This window comes from Rhinolophus sinicus, chromosome 12 (assembly GCF_057876585.1).
Source record: "Rhinolophus sinicus isolate RSI-liver-muscle chromosome 12, RSI-T2T, whole genome shotgun sequence".
Classification (NCBI taxonomy): domain Eukaryota; kingdom Metazoa; phylum Chordata; class Mammalia; order Chiroptera; family Rhinolophidae; genus Rhinolophus; species Rhinolophus sinicus.
Window position 1 is genome coordinate 44,042,367 of NC_142512.1, and position 23,219 is coordinate 44,065,585.

General features: G+C 35.3%; 1 protein-coding gene across 8 annotated transcripts in view; it reads left to right on the forward strand.

Moving 5' to 3' along the window:
- The window catches only part of TLK2 (tousled like kinase 2), a 96,543-nt gene that overhangs the window by 49,292 nt on the left and 24,032 nt on the right, over positions 1 to 23,219 (forward strand). For 6 of the 8 annotated variants that reach the window (XM_019733010.3, XM_019733009.3, XM_019733008.3 and 3 more), the window contains 7 exons: positions 5,030 to 5,125; positions 6,382 to 6,474; positions 10,726 to 10,836; positions 12,310 to 12,446; positions 17,840 to 17,992; positions 21,274 to 21,340; positions 22,317 to 22,414. In XM_019733010.3, coding sequence (XP_019588569.1) covers positions 5,030 to 5,125; positions 6,382 to 6,474; positions 10,726 to 10,836; positions 12,310 to 12,446; positions 17,840 to 17,992; positions 21,274 to 21,340; positions 22,317 to 22,414 — 755 coding nt within the window. The remainder of the gene's footprint in view (positions 1 to 5,029; positions 5,126 to 6,381; positions 6,475 to 10,725; positions 10,837 to 12,309; positions 12,447 to 17,839; positions 17,993 to 21,273; positions 21,341 to 22,316; positions 22,415 to 23,219) is intronic. The other 2 variants (XM_088802315.1, XM_088802314.1) reach the window with 1 other exon arrangement.

Genomic DNA, 23,219 nt, shown 5'->3' on the forward strand with positions numbered 1-23,219 from the left:
ACCTGCTATGATATACATTTTTTGTCTGACTCCTTCTTCTCTACCCCTGCCCCCCCCCCCCCCCCCAACATACGTTTCTTCAGGTCAAGGACTTTGCTTTGTTCACTTTTATATCTCCAATGCCAGAACAGGATCTGCTCTAATAGACACTAGTAATTGTAATTACATGTTGCATGAGTTAATAAAAGCATCCTTTATATAGAAACTAGTTAACTAAAATATGATACATATATACAGTGGAATGCTATACAGTTGACCAAAAATGAGATATATATGTGCTAACAATGAAAGATCTTTAGATATATTGATAAATAAAATTAGCATGTGGCAGAATATTATGTTTCATCTTTTAAATGTTATGTATATTGTTACACAATTTTGTTTTAATGTACAACCTTTGGTTTTTTAAATTATAAGCATATGATTTTCTAATTGTAGAAGGACACATACATGACCAACAAAAAATTAAAGTGATGGCAAAGAGTAAAATTCTTTCCTTTGTACCCCTCAGAGAGATAACCACTGTTAAGTTTGTTTTAGATTTCCTATTGTTTACCATTTTAGCTTCAAATAACATCTCTTATTTAATCAACTTTAAACAACCTATTTGCTCCCATTTTAAGAGATGAGTTTAACATACTCATAACTATCACTCAGCTTCCTTTCTCATCTTTTAATTTAGTTATTGTTACATTTCAAAGTGTGTGATAGTTTGTTATTTTAACTATAATTGAGTCTTTTCTGCTTTATAAATTATTCTAAAATTTGAAAACACTTAAGGAGCATTTATAATAGTATGATTGTTTCATTATTAGCCATTGTAAAACCAAATGATTTTATTGGGTTCACTGAGAAAACAGCCCTAATCCTTGAAATAGTTTTGATTGAATGAGACAGTTCTACTTGTGAAAGTCTACTGAATCTTTTTTTTTAATGTCACGTCTATCACTTCCTTGAAAATTATATCTTTGAACATTATGTAAGATGTTTTTAAAAGCTTGAATTTTTTAAAATGTAGGTTTAATTTGCCATTTTTTAATGCTGAAATATTATAAAGTGCATTTCAGAAATCGTGACCACCTACCTCTAAGTAACTTAACAGGCATTTTCTTAAAAATACTAACATTTTCCTAGGTAATGAAATTACCTTTATAATGAAATTAACATTATCACACTTATCTTTTATTAGTGTCTATTGTTATGTAAAAATAGATCCTCATATTCTGAGTCTGTTGGGCTACATCAACATATGGTTCTACTAGAAAGGCAGGTTAAATGCTTATTAGTTCTTTCCTTATAATTACTAATTTTAATTTTTTTAATGAAATTTTAATTTTTAAAGTAAGCAGTAATAGCTGTATCAAATGGTGACAAACAGCTTTCTCGTCTTTCTCATCTTTGATTATCATTATAGTTTCATGGGTTTTCATGGATGTGTATCAGTAAATATAATCACTCTTTTTGGTGCTCAGTTGGTCACAGCTCTATTTATCCTTCATCAGTTGATGGACATTTGGGTTTTTTCTGCTTCCTGGTTATTAGGAGTAATACTGCTGTGAACATCCTGTACAAGTTTCTGTACATGCGTATGTTTTCATTTCTTTCGGGTGTATACTGAAGGGTGGAATTGCTGGTTATGTGGAAACTGTTTTTGCGACCCTCCAAACTGTTTCACAAACGAGGTGCACATTCTATGAGCCCAGCAGTAGCACATGAAAACTGTACATCGTCATCGTCACTTGTTTTCATTGTGGCCATTCTAGTAGTGGCTGTCAAGTGATATCTCATTGTGGTTTTGATTTGCGTTTCCTGAATACTGATGATTTGAGCATAGCTTTCATTCGCTTATGGCTATTTGTATGTCTTCTTTGGAGAAATGTCTATATAAATCCTTTGCCTGTTTTTAAATTGGGTTATTTGTCTTTTTGTTGTTGAGTTGTAAGATTTCTCTATATATTTTAGCTATTAGACTCTTACCAAATACATGATTTACAAGTATTTTCCCATCTGGGTTCTTGTTTTACTTTCTTTTTTTTTTTTTTTTTTAAGATTTTATTGGAGGAGGGGAACAGGACTTTATTGGGGAACAGTGTGTACTTCCAGGACTTTTTTCCAAGTCAAGTTGTTGTCCTTTCAATCATAGTTGTGGAGGGCGCAACTCAGCTCCAGGTCCAGTTGCCATTGCTAGTTGCAGGGGGCACAACCCACCATCCCTTGCGGGACTCGAACCGGCAGCAACCTTGTGGTTGAGAGGACGCACTCCAACCAACTGAGCCATCCCGGAGCTCAGCGGCAGCTCAGCTCAAGGTGCCGTGTTCAATCTTAGTTGCAGTGGGCGCTGCCCACCATCCCTTGCAGGACTCAAGGAGCTGAACCGGCAACCTTGTGGTTGAGAGCCCACTGGCCCATGTGGGAATCGAACCGGCAGCCTTCAGAGTTAGCCTTCGGAGCTCTAACCGCCTGAGCCACCAGGCCGGACCCTTGTTTTACTTTCTTTGCGGTGGTCTTAAAACCACAAAAGCTTTACTGTGAAAAAGTCCAATTTATCTATTTTTTCCTTTTATTGTTTATGCTTTTAGTGTTGTAACTAAGAAGGCTTTACCTAACATAGGGTCATGATAATGTACTTCTATCTATATTTTCTTCTAAGTGTCCTTTTAGCTCTTATACTTAGGTCAGTGATGCATTTTGTGTTAATTTTATGTGTATGGTTTGAGGAACTTTGTTCTTTGGCATGTGGATATCCAGTTGTCCTAGGACAAAGACTGTTCCTTCTCCATTTAATTGGGCAGCCTTGTCAAAAACCAGTTGCCTATACATGTAAGGAGTTCATTTCTGGACTCTCATTTCTACTCCATTGATCTATATGCCTATCCTTACGCCAGTACCACACAGTCTTAATTATTATAGCCTTGTAGTAATTAAGTTTTGAAATCAAGAAGTGTGGTTCCTCCAACTTTGTTCTTTTTCAGGATTGTTTTGGCTGAGGGATCCCTTGCATTTCTGTATGAATTTTAGGTTCACTTTTTTAATTTCTGCAAACAAACCAGCTGGGGAGTATTGCCCACATAAAAATATTAAGTCTTCCAACCCATGAACATGAGATATCTTTCCATTTATTTAGGTCTGTTTAATATCTTTCAGTAATGTTTACAGTTTTCAGTGTACATATTTTTCCCTTCTTTTGTTAAAATTATTTCTAAATATTCTTTTTGAATCTATTGCAAATAGAATAGATTTTTACATTTCATTTTCAGATTGCTCATTGCTAGAATATACCATTGATTTTCTATATTGATCTTCTACCCTGCACTCTTGTTAAACTTGTGTTTTAGTTCGAATAGTTTATTGGCAGGACTTTCTGTATATCAAATCATGTCTTCTGGGAATAGAGATAGTTTTACTTCTTTTCCAGTCTGGATGCCTTCTATTTTCTTGGCTAATTGCCCTGGCTAGAAACTCTATTACCATGTTAAATAGAAGTGGTTCAAGTGGACCTCCTTGTCTTGTTTCTGATCTTAGCGGGGAAAGCCTATGATCTTTGACAGTAAGTATTATGTTAGCTGAATGTTTTTCAGAGACGGCCTTTTTGGGATTGAGAAAGTTCTCTTCTATTCTGAGTTTGTTGAGTGTTTTTATTATGAAAGGATGTTGGATGCTTTTTCTACATTGAGATGATCGTATGATATTTTTTTTGTTCTTGAAGTCTAGCCATTATTGATGTTTTTTTCTCCATTAGTGTTGCTTATCATATGGTAGACCTTTTCACTCATAAAACTTGTCTTTTTACCTCAGGGAAATTTTATTTTACTGTTCTTTCCCTATGGAAAGACTATTAGTTTTGGAGTCTCTGTGGCTGTTCATATTTCTTAACTTTTCTTTCATGTTCTTTTTGACTCATTGTTTTATCCAGTATTTCCTAATTGTGTCTGTGATGGGTTGTACTATGTTTCTAGGTGCAATCTTGCTTTTAAAAGGACTTTTAGAAGTGTAATGATTACATATTCCTGAATGGTTGAATCATATTAAATCCTAAACCTTATAAATTTAAAAATGCCTTAGAATACCCTATCAATTGTATGTAAAAGTCACAGCAAGTGATAATATTGGAAATCAACCTGGGTTTTTGAACCAGTGTGTTCATGGGTAATTTTTGCAAATTTAGGAGACTATAGTAGTCCCTCCTTACCTGTGGAGAATACATTCCGGGACCCTCAGTGAATGTCAGAAACCACTGATAATACTGATACTATGTTTTTTCTTATACATAACATACCTTTTCACATAAAGGAGGCACTTCATGGCTTCTCTTTGGCATATTTGAATTGCATTCATCACTATTTGTGCTCTTTGGGGCCATTATTAGGTAAAATAACACAAGCACTCCAATCCCAGGGCAGTCGAGACAGTTACTAAGTGACTAATAGGTGGGGAGAGCATGGAGATGCTGGACAAAACTATGATTCACGTCCTGAACAGGACAGAGTGGGACAGCACAAGATTCCATCACATTACTCAGAAGAACATGCAATTTCAAACTTATGAATTGGTTATTTCTGGAATTTTCCATTTAATATTTTTAGATCACGATTGACTACAGGTAACTGAAACTGCAGATGGGGTGACTACTGTATTCTGAGTAGTAGTGCACAGTCCTTTCTGCCTAGAGTCACTAGCAGGCCCTGTGCATTGGATGCTTCGCCAGTCTTTCTGACAAACGCATGTTGAAACAAATGAAAAGGGCCTGTTATTACAGGAACAACATTTTAATTTTCTTTAATTTACATATTTAAAAATTCATTTATAAGCATTTGACACTTGAAGCTATTTACAGGAACGAGGTTCAAGCCACCATGTCTAGCCCTTGCTTCTCATTTGAATTGTTTTCCTTTCTCTTTGGCTACATGGCCCTGACTTCTGCCTTTCATCAGATAGAGTTTGTTTTATATAGAGTTAATCCCTTGCATTCATACAAATGTTGAGAGAGATGCAAAACTTTCTTGTGATTGGTGATATACCTTTATTACAGGCTCAACAAAACAGTCCCTCTTCTACAGGATCTGGTAACACAGAGCATTCCTGCAGCTCCCAGAAACAGATCTCCATCCAGCACAGACAGACCCAGGTAGGTCGATGATTGAGAAACAGACGAGGAAAGATCTACTTAGGAATAAATGCTAAGCACATAGAAAATCTCCGAGTCCTCTCTTTGTCTTCCCTTTATGTCGCTGACTTTACCTCATTATAGGTATTATATTCAGAACGTGTACTGTGAGTACTTTAAGTCTTTCAGAAGGTGCTCTAACTTTTTGAGGTATTTCTTTTCCTTTCTGGTATGTTGCAGTGGAAATGCTTTTACTGTAGCATGGTGTTGAGGAAAGAGCATTTGTTTGGAGAGCTCTAGGCCTGGGTTCAAATTCAGGCTCTGCAACTTACACTTTATCTTCTTGGGCCTTGGTTTTCTTGAGTACAAATCATCTGTAAAATGTTGGTTCTAATTATCTCAGGCGATGTACACAGAATGCTTATTAGGACAGTGCTCACAGGAGGCTTCGTTGAATGTTAATTCACTGCTTCATGAAAGGAGTTCATTTATTCCTTGTACCTGCTTGTTTGGCAAGACCTACCTAAACTTCTTTTTTTTTTTCCCCCCTAAACTTCTTTAACATGTGCCACACCGACAGAATTTTGTTCTTAAACAGTCTTCAGAAACTCTTTTTAATTAGGGAATGTTGTGAACATTCAAAGATAACACCTGAAAAGGACAGTGGATAATATGTCCCTGGTTTTGTGATGTTGCTCTAGCCAAATAGTACACTGGCTTTTCTGCAAGCCTCTTGGCACTTATGCGGCCTTGATAATCTCGGAGGATTTCTTAAATCTCAAGAGCTGCACAACCCTCAGGAGCAGATTTTAATTTTATTTGAATTGCCAGTCTCTGTGCAATTGAACACACTCAGATGAGCGTTTGGGTAGTAGCTTCGTCCCTTCCCTTCTGATTGCTCTGTTTCCACTAGGTGGCGTGTTTGTTCTTTAGAAATTTGGTCATGTCTCCTGAAGTCCTTTTCTATTCAAAGTTACTTTCATTTCTAGAGTAATGTGTTTCTGTATTCAATGCACAGTAGCTTAAGAATTCATATATTTGATTCCAGTGTTAACATGTTTTTGAAGTGCAGGTATAGCAGAATATAAGGCTTAACAGAATGGGGTGAGGAAAGACGATTTAATTGTTTCAGCCATATGATTCCAGGCTGCTTTGTGTTAGCAAGTGCTTTTTCTTTCTTTCTTTTTTCTTTTTTTTTTTTAGAAAAGTAATGAAAAAAATATGACATGTAGTATTTTGAGACTAATCCTAAATTTGTTTTCTTTTTGTCTTGATAGTCTGACCTCACAATAGAAAAAATATCTGCACTAGAAAACAGTAAGAATTCTGACTTAGAGAAGAAAGAGGGAAGAATAGATGATTTGTTAAGAGTAAGTATTAAAATGTGGTAAGAGACTTTATAACAAGCACTGATTGACATTATGTGCATATCACAGAGATGATTACTATGGTCAAATGACAAAGTTAAACAATAAACATTTTGATATTTTCCTTTAATCTAAAGGAATCTGAGTAGCAATCAGGATCAAACCTACATTCTAAGCACTGTCTTTAAATGGGAAATCTTATATTGTAGAATTTTGGTATTTAAACATATACTAGAGATGTAGATGTGCAGAGTATTATATTTCATCCAAAACTGTGGGAATAAGTATAAAATGTTTTTCCATTCCAAAGGAGTTATTTTAATATTCTTGAATTTTTAAAACTATTTCACAGCCCTTGTTTTGTAGTTTGTATCTTTTATACCCTACTCATCTAAAGTTTTTTGTGCTTACAACACAAACTTGAACTCTGGAATTAAAAAGATACCACTTGAAAGCATACCATATTTTTAAAATAAAATTTTAATAAGAAAAACAGTACATGCTTTTTATGAAAGATTTAGAGAATATTGAAAACTATGGCACACATCATTACAGTAACTGAGATAAAACATTTAGTACATTTTCTGTAGTAATTTTTTGAGCCATATATATAAATGCATATATACATAAATATAAATAAAATTGGCTACCATTTTTCTCTTCTCCGGTGATTTAGAAGGGGTAGGTTTGATCTTATTTATAGTAATGTGGTAGTTTTCAAACTGTCCCCACGGGGCCCTGACTGCTCTGTAGAGGAACCTCTAGGGCTCCCGTGACACAGCTGGGTAGGGGTCTGTAGCCTTGCTTTTTTCAGTTTTTCTTATCGGGTAGCACATTGTTTGAAGAAAGAGTTCTGTTTAATAGTAAAGATAATAAGTCACTCTATTTGTGATTATCTCCCCTGCAAAAAAAATTTTACCTTTATTTCTGTAATTATCAAAGTATAATAGGAAATAGTATATTTGACTCCCTCCTATGTAAAACCTGGAATACCATACATATCTAAACCATAAGCCTGATCTTCATTAGTAAAATCTGATTTTTTTAGACTTATCACTATTTTTAATATTTTATATAAGACTAATTCTTATAACTTGGCTTTTACCTTCAAAAGGATTTGTATAGTATTGAATTTGTAAGCTTTGATTTGTGAAATCCGTATTTGATCTGTTTTCTTCCAACCGTCTAGACTTTGATTTTTCCACCCCAGTGATATCTCACTTTCCCCTTTTTATTTTTACTTCACTTTCCTTTAATAACTTGTCATGTTCAGTATTCATTTTTTGCTCTTGTTCTTGAGTACTCGTATATTATGCTATACTGGAAAGTCAGTGAAACTGTCGAAATATTCATTATCTCAATAAGGTACTTGTGATGAAAATATTATATGGGAACTACCAAAAAAAGAATAATTCTTATAATTACGGGCAGTTTTATGACCAAATTTATAATAATTAGTTACACATGTTTGTTGAACTGGTTTCGAAGCTCACTGTCAGTATTTTATGTTTTTTAATCGGTTTTTGTCTTATTTCATCTCTTGATTGACTGGGACACATTTTTAAGTAGTTGTTTTTCAAGAAGGTTGTATCAGTGTTAAATTTTCTATGTCCTTGTAGAGCTGAGTATTCTTTCTCTTCCCTTCCCATATAATAGATTGCACTGTGTGTAAGATTTTTGTGTCATAACCTGTTGGCCTTCTCCTCCTAACACACACACACACACACACACACACACACCCCTTGTCAAAAATTTTTTCTGGCATTTAATGTTTCAGAGAAGGCATGACCGACCACCGGAACAAACACTGTGTTCTGTTTTCCATGATGACTATAGGTTTTTCCCTTCCGCCACCCCATCCCCTTTATTCTTGTGGTTAAGATTTTGCCAGTGCACATTTATATATGGGTCTCTCTCTTTTTTTCTAGAAATGTATGGTTATACCTAATTTTTGCCTTTTTCCATCTTTTGTTGGCTTCTTCCTTGGTTTCTAGCTTGGACTCTGATCTCTAACCTTTATTTCTATCATTTTATGTCTCATTTAATATGACTACCCTTCTCTTCTGAATCTCATTAAATATTAATTTTGTCTTTCATATGTTTTCTGTTTACTGCAGCTCATGTGAGTTTTGATTCTGTTATTTACATTTTTAATTTACCCGCTTTTTTCCCTTATCTAATTCACTTTCTTATCCTATCCTGTACAATCTTTATGGTTTTTGGCTCCTATTTCATAGACACCACGTCCTTTTGCATTTTATGGAATATGTTAAGTGGTATTCTAAAATGTTCTTTTGATTTCTGTAGGGAGATCATTTTCATCATTTTCAAGCTGATCTTCCCTTATTTAGAAATATTTTTCCTTAGGCCTGTTTTTTGTTTGTTTCTTTTCCTCTGTCTTTGAATTAGGAGAACCATGTTTCGAGTTAGTACTTAATCTTCCATCTTTCACTGTTAGCACATATACCTGTTTGGGGTTGCTCTTATTCCTGTTCGTGTTCACTTGGAGGCATTTTGAATTGCCAAGATTTACAATTAGATATATTTTGGGTTTAAAATGCTCCTGGCCCAGTTGCGGTGCCAGCAGGTTTTTGCCCAGAGTAGCTCTAGGGGACTGAAAAAAGACTGTGGGCTTATCTTGGTCTTTTATCGCTTGACTCTTAAGATTGAGAAGATAGAGTATATGAAAAACTCAAACCCTGATTTAGTACTCATTTTGGGTTAAAAAAAAAAAGTCTGCTTTCATTTCCCAGGAAGCAGTATGTTCCCTTTGTTCACCACTATCCTCCTTCTGCTCCCTTATTTTCTGAAGGTTGTAGTCTTTCTTTGATGTTGAGCAGCACCAAAGGAATGGATATCAAAAAGGACAACAGAGAAAGACAGCTGCCATTTTTTCATGTTGATTAGAACTTGTGTTACTGATCTGGAGGGACGGGGGCAGTGACCACTGGTCTTGACATCTCTTCTCAGGCAGGCATGGATTCGTTGTTCGTTGAGTTTTGCTATTTTGGTGAGATGTTGGGTAAGGCTGTCAGAAGCTGTGTTAGAAACCACAAAAATTTAGAGTTCTTAAAATTTTAAGTAAGCTGCCAGAGATTGATTGATTCCATTCCATACATTTGAGTACAAATTTCAAGGGAATGTTCACCTTTCAAAAGGAGATTGCATTCCACATAAACATTCCATAATCTTTGGCTTATAGGTCCTTTAATGTTAATTAATCACATTTACCCAGATATACTTGCACTTTGCCTTTGACACTGTGGTCCATAGAACTCTAAGAAGAATTAATAGGAAGAAACTATCCCTATGGGAAGAGGAGAAATTTGGAGATGGAGACAGCTGTACTCCGGTCACTTTAAAAATGAAGCTGAAAAGTCTCAAAAATTGAGTGTGCTGTAATACCTTCCATTTGTGCTTTTTACTGTTTCAGAAACACTTATTTCATTTGATTGGGAAATACCAGATTTTTTTTTCATAATTCAAGCAAGTTGTTATAAAGTAGCGTTTATTTGCCAAAAGAGGAGAGATCTTTTATTTAACACAAGAATAAATTCAGGAGTTGCAAGTCAAAATTGACCTTGGGTTAGTGGTTCTTTCCTTCCCTGTTATTGTAGAAGCCTTGAATTTTTCAAAGTATTGAGCTCATCCTTCTGGCTACAGCTAAATTAACTGTGTATTTACATTCTGGCATTCTCGAATCAGGCTCTTGTATTCAACTTGTTTGTCAGTTCTGTCTTATGTGGGCATGGGTGTGCCTGGCTTCTCTGGTAAGAAGCATGTAAATTCATGTCTCTTTCTTTGGAAACAATAGAAAAACAAAGAACAATCAAAAATAAAGAACTATATGTATGTGCTTTTTTAATTCTGTAAGTGCTGTAAAGTGCTTAATCATCCTTTGTATTTTAAACATCTTATTTATAGTAGGGTTTTCTTTCAGTTTGAGGCAATTTAGGCATATATGATGTATTAGATTGAGCTGTAATGTAACTGGCTTTGAGGAGGAGTAAAATATGATCAGTGGAAAAACAAGCTCACTTCTAGTAACAGAATTCGTCTTTAACAAATAGCTGGTAAGTTTATTAAGAGAGAATAAAATATTCACCCTTTTTTCTAAAGACATAGTTAACTCTTCTTTGACCCTTAATTTAGTTTTTGTTTTAACAACAGAAATGATTCTCGGACCCCCTAGAAACTGCTTTTGTTTTAATCTGTCTTCCTTGGAGCTAATTAAAATTTTGTTTTTCATGGAAGGCCAACTGTGATTTGAGACGGCAGATTGATGAACAGCAAAAGATGCTAGAGAAATACAAAGAGCGATTAAATAGATGTGTAACAATGAGCAAGAAACTGCTTATAGAAAAGGTGAGTGATGGATGGTGGCCTGAATTCTGTATCCCCAGGTGATTAATATGTGTTACTGTTGTGGCTCCTTACCTTACCAGAGAGGAAAATATGTCAGAGTAGTGATGTAGATGATGTTGGATCTGCTGGCAGTTTCTGGGTGTGGGCCGGGATCGTGTCTCGTGAAGCTGAAGAATGGACACGCAGACCAGGGAGAGGCAAAAAGTTTTAAAAGAGGCAAGAGAAGAGGGTGCAGCTCCTGAGCGGGAGGGGGTTCCAAATGGGGGTGCCCACTGCCTAAGGCAAAGGCTTTTATACTTTCCCCTGCCTGCTTGGGGAAGGGGGCTGGAGCCTTCTAACAGAATTCATCTATTAGATTTTTTCCTGTTTGCTCATCCTGAAGGGATTAACAAGCAACCCATTCCTATCTATCAGATAGGAATGCTCCTTTGTCGGCCAGAAGGGACTTACCAGAAGGGGTTTGAGATCATCTATTAACCTTAAGGCGTGTTCCCATGTGTCCTGTTGCAGAATATGGCAGCTCTTTTGTTTATTCCACCAGGGACCCCCCCACCCCGCTCCAGCAACCATACTAACTAACTTGTCTCAGTAGGACTTTTGATGGTTTGACAGAATTCTTTCTTGCATGGAAACTGGACCAAGCCTTCAGAGTGATAATTTGGAACATTCTTTCTGCTTGTGCATTGCTTGTGCATTGTGTTGACTGGACAGAGACAGCTTGTCCTAATTGAGTTTATTTGGAGTGTTGCACCCCTAAATTCTTACATTTATCCTATCAATTTAAGTGTGTATTCTATTATTATTACAAATATTTAGCAGTAGTTAAACATTTCCATTTCAGAAATGGTATTTGGAATAATTTATGTATGTAATAATGTGATAATTAAGTGCTTTGTGCTGTACAATGAAGTTGTTATATACTTGTATGTGATTACTTTAATTGGCGGGCATCTTCTTTATAGTAATTGATTAGTTTCAACTTGCCTTTGATAATTATTAGTAACTATTTCTTGAAAGATTTTTTTATTACGTCCTCAGTACTTATTTATCTTACATTGAAAGTTTTAAGATGGCAGTACTTCCTAATGAAATTATTACAAGCTAGAGGTTTGAGACAGACTGGTGTTACTTGCGCTAAAATTTTTGGAATGTTGTTAAAATGACAGGGAACACTGATGAAAGTAAAGTAGATTATTTTATTGACGTCAAAGATACTGAGGGGAATTTTGCTTCATCTTTTAATTCATTAATTTTATACGAATGAAACCACCTTTTTCCATTTTTTATCATAAAAATAAGGTAGATATTAATACAGAGAATTTATTTAACATGTTGGGGTACTTCATCAAGTCAGTGTAGATTTAGCCAGTTGTACTTCACTTTGAACAGTATAGTACAGAAAATAAACATAATGCGGTATCTGAGTTCTCAGAGGAAAATGAAATTATTTTCTATTTGTCCTTTTCCCCTAAGTCAAAACAAGAGAAGATGGCGTGTAGAGATAAGAGCATGCAAGACCGCTTGAGATTGGGCCACTTTACCACTGTCCGACATGGGGCCTCTTTTACTGAACAGTGGACAGATGGTTATGCTTTCCAGAACCTTATCAAGTAAGTTAATTGAAAATTGAAAAGTTGGTTTGGATTTCTTAAGTTTCCTGTAATTGTAGTCACTAATAAGCCTAGGAGTAGTAATCATCTTTTCATTCAGTTTTAGTCACCACACGTGTAAAATGCAGTGAATGAGGTGAAGTCCTGGGAAATGACAAATAATCAGAGGAATAAAAAACAAATTCGACATTAAAGCTTAAAAGAATTAGAATTGGCTGAAGCTAAGGAAGAAAAATGTAGGACTTGACTTGATATCTTTTAAACTAATTATATAATGGATTTTCATGAGGAGTCAGATGAGCGTTCTTCTGGGGCCACAGACGAATGAAATGGACAAGGACCTAAGACAATGCTCTGAGTTAGGTATGAGACAAACTGAAACCTAGAACCTCAGAGGAGATGTCGTGGAGGCTCTCTAAGGAGACAGTATCCCTGCATCAGAGCTAGTCACCTCCTCGAGTGCAGGGACTGAGCCAGTGGTCAGGCTGGCGACCAACCCTACTGTCTGTGCCTATTAAGAAAGTTGAAACCTCAAGTGCTCTTTTGCTTTATCATAACTTTGGTTTGAAACATTCAAGTGTTTACCCCAAGAAGGGAGTTAACATTTGAAATCCTAAAATTCCGACTGTCGAAATTAGCTCAGGACTTAAAAAAATATCTTCAGGTTGTAGTATCTTTTGATGTATCTTATTTATTTATTTTGTTAGATCATTTCTATTTGAGACGGGGGGGCATTGTATATTTAATCATGGGAGTCAGTTCCATCTGAGACAGGTTGGGGGCATTGTATTTTTAATCATGGGCCCTCAAACTTTAGATCTGCTGATCGTCGTGAGTTGGAGGGTTTCATAGACTGCCTTTCCTACCTTTTTTTTTTTTTTTTTTTTTTTTTTTTTGCTGAAATAACTTATTGAGAACTAATTGGAGGCCATAGGACTAGTTTGGAATGGTAATGAAACATAAATAATAACAAATTTATGCCTGAAAGAAAAGTGCAGATATTGATGTTATTTAATCATACTTTGTTAAAACCTTTGAATTACACATTGGTAGTCATTGCTTTATATGTGATATACATGAACCTCCAACTTGGTTTAGATGTGTTTTTGCCTCACAAATGTACCTCGAGAATGTGCATTTTGGTGTGATGAGAGGCTGTCCAGTCAATACATGCACTGGAAGAAAACAAAGCCTTTTGAGTTAGGTCGGCTGCCAGAGCAGCATCTACCCTGAGATTTGAGCATATATACGTGGCTGGTGATAGCAGAAGTGGAAATGGGTGCTTCCCGGAGATATGACACCCCTTTCAGAACACCCTGACCAAGTTGTGCAAATGCCCTGAAAGTGGTATACCATCTGATTTCCGTTAGAATCGGATCAGAAGATATAACTTGTATTCCCATTATTGTTCAAAGACACATAATGCTCAGACTGAGTCCCAGACCCAGCCCTTGACAATAGTTACTCCTTAGATGGCAGTCTTGAACATGTCAAGACTTTGGTTCAGAAGGATAGTGGGTTTGCATAGAGATGTAAAATGTAGTTAGTTTTAAGAAGTGGTTACAGTTCTTGCTGATATTAGCACTATTTTATCTTTTTATTCTATAAGCAACCTGATGCTCAGAAGGCTCTGGAAATCTTACAGTTAGAGTACAAAATGATGACTTTGCTGTAGAGCCATCAAATCAGAGAAATTTGGATTATCTAAACAAGGTTCCTAACCAGGATCTCTCCTTCTAGGTAGATAGCATTTTTTCATGGTTTTAAGTCATAAATTGTAGAATATCCATTTCTTGGGAAGCTATTTCTGGTCAATGTCTATTAATTATAGGTATTTTATTTTCTAAAGCTTTGCTTTAATTTCCTTTCTCAATTTTAATGCAGAAATTGAAATTCTTTTGTTGTAAAATGCTATTCTTTTGTTGTATAATGCTGATATTCTCACAAATGATAATTCTCTGTGTATAAGAAACTCCATGACACATAATTTGGTGGGTGGGTTAGCTGAATACAAGGCAGCAGTACTAGATTTTATTGGAAGGGACAAACCTCATGACATTTAAAAATTTAATCAGAATCAAATATAATCTCAACAGGAGCCTCAACTCAGTTCTTTTGTTTTCACTTTGTTCGTTGGCTCTTTTTGGAATTAATCTTAATCCCCTAAAACAGAAGATTGAATAGGAAAATCATATCAGATTTGTAATATTTTTTGGCCAGGTTAGTAATTTTTCCTTTCCAAAGTGTGTTTGAACCAGTATGAACTCATTTTAACTAATGACATCTTTAAAGGTCTGAATCTGAGTACTGGGGGGTTAGGACTTGAACATATCCTTTGGGTGATACAGTTCAACCTGTAATGGTACCTAAGACTGATTGTTTATTTTCTTTTACAGCTGATGACTTTTTAAATAGGGTTATTTAGATTTGAGTGAGATGGATTTGTCAGGTCATTAATACTTCTGTAAAAGATAGAAACACTTTTTCCGTGGGTGATGAAGGGTGGAGTACAAAACATATTTAAGGTTCAGTAGTATAAAAGGGACTGTCATACGTGTTGGAGATAGAAGGGTTGATAAGACACAGTTCTTGTTCTAGGAGAAGTTAGTTATCGACATAATCCAGACTTTGTACTCTCAAAATAAACTGTAATGAAGTATCACTGATAGACTATCTTTAGATAACTGTTCTTGGTAAGTATAAGTAGCTAAGTAGTTTTAAGAATATCAGGAATGAATGCAGGAATCCTTACTCTATGCAGCATTGATCTCTGGTGCATCAGATTTCAGGTCTAAGGAAACTCTCTCATTCTTAGAGTGTACAGTTTAAGATTTCCCCAAAGATGTTTTTGCATCGGTATACCCTTTGTTTATGGTTTATATGTATATGTTGGCTGTGGGGCCATTTTCTTGGTGAATCTGTGAGATTAAATGTATGGGTTCTCCCTTTATGTTTAATAAAGGTGATTGCTAAAATCTCAATCTTCCAAAGCAGTTAGTCTTCAAAGACAAAATGTTAAAGCACATCACTAGCCTACTGTAGTTTATAGTTTAAACTGTGTGTTTTCTGGTTGTCTCCAGACAATTCAGAATGCCTTGTACTCATGGTCCCTGAAAGGGTAGGAATGAGCTAACAATATTTTTTACCAGTATTTTTGATTGGAAAACTCATGTTCAGAGAAGGTAAATTTTTTTTCCTCAGGAACGTTCATTGAATCAGAAAGATTGTGATTTTACCTAATCTCTGTAATTCTGTGTCTCAATCCAGAGTTCTTTTAAGCCATGAATTATTCTCATACATATATTTTAGAGAGTGAGACATATCTCTAATGATAGTTAAGAAGTTTTTCAGACAAGCAGAAAAACTCTTAAGTTAAAATTTCCATTCTACTGTTAAATTGACATCTAGTCAGTGACCCAGCTCATATTGAAGCCACGGAAATTGTATTATCAGATGAATGGTTAGTTATTTGCAGTACTCAGATAAGGTTAACTTTGCTTACAGTGTTGCCCTTATAGATATGGCAGCATAAATTGTATTATAGGCATCTACCCTGGAATATAGTCTTGTTTTTCTGGCTGCCATTCTTCCAAGAAAGATATACTCAATGTGGAAAAGGTCTAGAGATTGACAACTACAGTGTTCAGGAAAGAGAGTAGAATAAGTTTAAAAAAATAGATTCTGTCATTCTACAAAAATGAAGATTGGGTCAAGAAAAGGAGATGGGGGGAGCATGTTAGAGAGAGATGGAAAAGGGAGCTAGCATTTGACTGTCAACTATGATAGGTGATTTAAAGATTTTAATCTGTTGAATGTTTAATCCCAAATCTTGGGATGTGTGTGTGTGTGTAATTTAATGGCTTAAAAAAATAAATATTTATTATTTCACATTGTCTGTGGGACAGGAACTCAGAAGACGCTTAGCTGTGTGGTTCTGGTTTAGTGTCTCTCACGTGGTTGTTGTCAACATAGTGGTTAGAGCTGCTGTCATCCTAAGGTATTTGGGTTAGGAGACCTGCTCTCAAGGTGGTTTACTCATCTCGATGGCACATTGGTGCTTTACCTCATCTTTTTAGACTACGCATGTTCCTTCCCAGAATTCAGTCTGTTGTAATGATATTAATGAACTTCCGGGCATATGTATGGTATATATATATTTTTTTTAAATTAAAGTTTATTGGGGTGACAATTGTTAGTAAAGTTACATAGATTTCAGGTGTACAATTCTATAATACATCATTTATATATCACATTGTGTGTTCACCACCCAGTCAGTTCTCCTTCCATCACCATATATTTGACTCCGTTTTCCCTCTTCTAGAACCCCTCCCTCCATACCCTCCTGTAACCACTATTGTCTGTGAGTTTTTGTTTCTTCATTTATTTGTCATGTTCTTTTGTTGTTTTCAGTTTTATACACCACATATCAGTGAAATCATATGGTTCTCTACTTTTTCTTTCTGACTTACTTCACTTAGCATTATAATCTTAAGATCCATCCATTTTTTCGGGTATATTTTTATATACCAAGTCTATAAACCTTTACTATCTGTTAGGTGGTAGGATACATGAGAGAAAGTAGTTTTCTTATTTTGGTATTTTTTATTGACTCCTAATTTGTAAACTTGTTTATTATGGAAAAGTTGGACATCTTGTTAGGAAATACTCTACTGGTAATGGTGTTAGATGTCTGAAGAGTCTTTATATATGTTTTTTATTAATTCATTTAATGTACCATTCCTTAAGGAATTTTTACTGCTTGCAAGGCTTCATTGTGTTTCTCTGAATGTGCTTATTTTTTGAAAATTTAGTTTAGGTTTCAGCATATCACTGAGTGAGAGTGACTTGGAATGGTAATGGCTCACTTAGACTAGAATAAATGAAAGTCTTTTTTTACTTTGTTTCACATCCTTCAAATTTGTATCTTTTTAAATATAATTTGAGGAAACTTTAATGCAAAAATAAATAAATAAAAAGGCACTTCGATCCTTTCGTACTTTTTTTCGTGCATAAATACAGTTCTTTACTTGAATAGATTCATACCAAAGAGTTGTTTTCTTAACTTTTAAAAAGGAATCGGAAAATTCTTCTTTTTTCATCAGAAAATAAGGTCACAGTAGAAATTTGATATTGTTCCTTCCTGACCACTTTTCTACTCTAAGAATAATTATAACTAGTGTTTTAAAGCACGGACTCATTCCCAAAAATCTTTCTTACACCAATTATTTTTCTCTTCCAACCTGAAATTAAAGTCAAATTTCTACTTGAGTTAAAAGGACTTATTTTTTCTGAAGTCTCAAGTATGCAGGCGACAAAGGTATTTGTGTTTATTTTATAGCCATGTTAAAATGTTTTGACCTTCTTCCTTTGTGCGACATCTTTTACATCTCTAGGCAACAGGAAAGGATAAATTCACAGAGGGAAGAGATAGAAAGACAACGGAAAATGTTAGCAAAGCGGAAACCTCCTGCCATGGGACAGGCCCCTCCAGCAACCAATGAGCAGAAACAACGGAAAAGCAAGACCAATGGAGCTGAAAATGAAACGTACGTTCTCTATTGATGTGAACTATGAAATAACACACTCTCCCCGAAAACACAAATGTCCTAATGAATGCCACTGGGGGGAAAAAAGACAAATAAATTATGGAGATTTCTAGAGCTTAACTAACCTCTCTTCTTAGTTACATTAATGGATTTGCTCAACTCATATAAAAGCCATATGCAGTTAACTCATTTTCTTAGTCCTGATCTTATTTAGGGAGTTTTGAATGAGAGGGAGCAGTGGTGTCATGATCTTTGGCTACTCTTATAACAAGTGTGATGTCACTGTGGTATTCAAAGGATATAACTGCTTATGTGTGGTTCTCGGTTATGGCATGTTGGTATCATTTTATGGGGATTGCCTGGCGGCTATCTCAGACTGAGGAATGTACAACTGAAGAATGATCTTTACTGGTTTAAAGAGCACTTAGTTAATAGCCACAAATTTAGGAGTAAGCTAAGAAAAAAATGGGGTATTATTTTAGGAAAAGGACGTTTTCCCAATAAGCCCAATCTTGACATCAGTGTTTTTCTCCTGTTCTGAGGGACGTAAGGAAAACACCAGTATCTTAAATTGCAGTATAGTCATCTTTATCACTGCCCCTCAGCAATCATTACATCGCTACCAGCAACAGCCAGGGTAGAATACCCTGAGCACAGATGCCTTCCTTTTCCAACGCCACTCCATGTCAGAGTTCCCTTTTTGATCATCGAATTCTTGACCACTAAGAGAGTCTTCCTCTGGGACAGGAGTTGGCAAGCTTTTTCTATAATGGACTGGCTAGTAAATACTTTAGGTTTTACAGGCTAGAGGGTCTGTGTTGCAACTACTCAAACTCTACTATTGTAGCCCGAAAGCAGCCATAGACAATACATAATGAATGGGTATGGCTATGGTCCAATAAAACTTTATTTAAAAAACAGACTCAACTGAATGATCCACTGGCTATAGTTTGCCAACTAGACAGAAACTGCCAAACAGTTAGAATTGGTATGGGAAATAAAACCTATATATTATGTACCTACTTAAAATGTTTCTTATGCATATCCCAGAGACATTTAAGCCATCATCTGTCTTTAAGAGGCTTTCAAGTTAAAAAGGGGGGTGGGGGAAGCTCTATAGATAATAGTGTAGGCAGTGTGTAAAGAATTGAGGTTAGCCATTAAGTTGGTTTCTGAATTGGATATCTGAAATTAAAAACCTTTTTTAATAGAAACAGTCATTGGTATTGTAATCAGTATATCTAATCAGTGTACAGTGGCTACATTGGTTTTTCAAGGGAAAAAGAAATTTTGTAAACCTGTCATTATGGGATGCTTTAATTGAAAATAAGTTTCAAGTCTAAAGATAGCCACAAATAAAACATCATAATATTGTATAATTTATTAACCAGTGCATCTTTTGCCTTTTATGTCTTCATATCAGTTCACAAAAACGTATTAACCCATAATCCACCTCAAGTAAAATAATACTTGTATTACACACATTGTTAAAAAGTCCATTACATTACAGAAATGTATCTTTCTTCATTCCAGTGAGACATGGCTTAACACCAATCCTCACCCCATACATACCTGGTATATGGAGCCTTTTCCTTGACATTCATTTAGTAAGTCTATATTAAGTGCTTATTGTATACTCAGCTCTGTTCTAGACACTGGGGATACAGAGCGGAAGGATACAACCCAGCCTTAGGAGCTCACAGTTTACTTAGGGGAAATGCACAAATGAATAAACTAGTAATTACGTTAAGTATAGTGATAAAACTATACACAGTGAATAACCTTGGGAAACATCTTCACTCTTATAGCCTGAATATTTTAAAACTAGATTTCTAAATAAAAAATACTTCCTTTCAAAAAATCCAAGTAGAAGCCCAAATTTGAAAAGATTCTCCAGGCAAGTGTTGTATACATTAATCTGATCTCGCCTTCTTTCATGACACCTGTATTCTGTGAAGAGACTCTTCTAGTATTACTTGAAAATTATTTAAAGCCAGTGCATAAAACCCTTGGCTTAGGAGCAATAAAGAAAGCATAGATTGTTTCCTTGCCATAGAACAATAATTAGAATTCAGTTTAGTCCAGTAGTGTGGCAGTAAGTAGTTGCCATCTGGAGTGCTGTGTAAAATCCAAGCTAGAAGGCATTCGGTCCAGTTTTTAATTAGAGTATCAGTGACTTGGCTCATTCCTTTGGCCAGAAGCCAGAGACAGTCTTCTGGAATATTGGAGGAAATCACATTATTCTTGCCTGGTACGGAACCTATTTTAGGAAGAGAGAATTCTTAACTGTGATTTTTCATTTCTTCCATTTTTACTGGTGTGATAACGAAGTAATAGATATAAGTATTTCTGCATCTATGAAGGGATAGGTGTAACAACCCTAGTGGATGTATTTCTTCTTGTTAACTCCTTTTACTTTCTTTTTGTCAGACCTCAAAGGCTCTTTTTGTAGCCCCTTCTGGTTGATAGGATAGCTGTTTCTTCTTTCTCCTGCTATTTAGAATAAATCTACACAGGGACATCTGAAACTTTATGTGTATGCTTCTAGAATGTGAAAAGGATGAAGATGGTGGAGTATCTTACATGCTCATTCTTGAGATATGAGCATGTGATTGGGGTTAGTGGAACATGAAATGAGTGATTATCCATCAAAACAGTCCTTTGAGAATTATGTTTAAATAGCATTTTACAAATTATAGTTTATTTTCACATTCTCAGTTGATAGTCATGACAGCTTTGTTAGATAGGTATTGCTGGATTCTTAGGAAACTGAGACTTAAGCGGCTAGTTTCTTCGCTGGTGTCTCATGGCCCAAGTAACACTTTGCACCCTAGTCCTCAGACTCCAGATCCTGGACTCTTTCCACTATATCATTCTTTTGTTATTATAGTATCAAGGTCTAAGTGTTATCAAAAATAATCAAATCCATTGTCTTATTATTTTGCCCTTTAAAAAAGAATTAGACATAATTTTTCCCACCTCTCCTGATGGATTTTCATTTGAGTAATGTTTGGGACAAAACTAATTTCATAAATAATGTAAAAATATAAGCTCATTTATTTTTCATTCTTTACAAATTAGACTTCTGGCTTTGAAGTCCTTTCATACCACATCTGATAAATCACGGAAGTTTTTTTGTGTCAAAGGACTGCAAGATAATCTGTCTTTTAGTCATTTTTACTAAAAGACTGAATATATTAATACCATATAGCATGCTTTGACATTTCTCTTTAAACAGTGATTTCAAATAATTTATTGAAATTTCTACCATTATTTTCCAGGTTAACATTAGCAGAATACCATGAACAAGAAGAAATCTTCAAACTCAGATTAGGTCATCTTAAAAAGGTAAGTGTAATGAGAAATGCAATTTTTAGTTTACGTTTTGTGTTGAAGCAGTTTGGTTATTTGGGCAAATATAATAGTCTCACATACCTGCAGCAATCTTGAGTAGTTACTCTGTCATACCTTGTAGTCTAATAGTGGAACTTATGTCTTTCAATTTTCAAGTCAACGGCTACCCAATAAGAGTATTTTTCCATCAGTGATGTACCAGTAGATAATTGTGTAGACCTCATTAGGCTTCACAAGTGGTTATCCTTATAGTAAAAATCAAATATACAGTAAGAGTAGATGGTTCCGAAATTATTAAAACTCTTAAGATATTTTAAATCACATAGCAGCTCTTATCTTTTGCGTAAACTCTGGCTAAGAAAGAAAGGTCTTACATCAATCAACCATATTATAACACACAGGCACCTACACAGAATTTGTTATTGACAGTGTTCACAGAAGCATCTTAGATGTAGACTGCTCATCTCTAACTCAGCAGCTCAAACATTTTTGGTGGATGCTGCTTATAGTGATGATGGTCAATCAGCATTTAATAAACTGCTATTGGTGTGTGTTTATGTTTTTCCCACTGGGTTTTCAGATCTTGCTAACTGAGTGGAACCAGTTAGAACAGAACCAGTTAGAGAACCTGATTTTTGTAAAAACTTGATTGCATCCTATATGTAAATAATAAAACATTTCTGGAAAATTTGACACGAAACTTAACAATGGTTACATCAGGGGAGTGGATATGGAGAAGAGTAAGCAGGGGAGCAAAGGACTCTTACTTTTCCTCTGTACTCCTCTGTATGTTTTGAATTTTGTTTATTATTTTGTTGTGAGCTTGGTTTTTATGATTAAAATTCTAGTTCTTAAAAAAATTTTTTCAATGCAAAACATCTTCCATTAGTTCTTCACGAGAGAACTATCTGCTCTTGTTTTTGAAATGGATTTTTTGTGTTCTGAGCTTTTTCTTTCCTTTTCACTTTAGGAAGAAGCAGAGATCCAGGCAGAGCTGGAAAGGCTAGAAAGGGTTAGAAATCTACATATCAGGGAACTAAAAAGGATACATAATGAAGATAATTCACAGTAAGCAATTTGGGGGTATGTTGGGTTGGAAATTGATGAGCACTTTCTGATGTGAATTGAATGATGTTTTTGTTTAATATAAATTTGGGAAATTAATTCCATGGTGTATTTAGTTCTATTATAGGGTGTAATACAGTTTACCAACAAAATTACGGTTTGCTTTAGTTTAAATACTTTAGATTTATATATTAAATATATATCTATACATATAGCATGTTTACCCAAGTGTAGAGGTCACTAAAACAATGTAGCTTTGTAATTGTAAATGGTTGGGATACCTGTATGTTCAGATTTATCTAGAGAGTCTTACTAAAGAGAAGCATGGGTAACTGGAGTGTTGTGGAAAGATTATTGGGTTGAGATGACAACCAGTTTCTGAATGACCTTTAAAGGCCATTCAGCTGTTGAGAATTTAAGCAAGACTCTGTTAAGTTCAGCACATTAATTTAAATAAATGCCCACTTGTGTTTATAAGTCATTTAAGAGATTGAAACTGAAAAGTAGACTGCGCGTGGGAAGTGTCTTCTATCCATAATCCATTTCTTCCCATTTTTTAATTTTTTCACTCTGAAACATGAGTTTTTTGACTTAGCTACAGCTTGTGTATTTTTATTTGGCCAGTGTGAGCCATGGACTTTGCTTTCTATAACGTGACTGGCAACAGCTGTTACCTTACTGAGCACTCTTTCTGTGTCAGGCTTAATGTGTTAAGTACCCTTGTGTTCTGTCATTTAATCTTCATGATAACCCAGTGAGGTAGGTGCTCTTTGATACATGGATCTGGAACAGGCTTAGAGAAATTCAG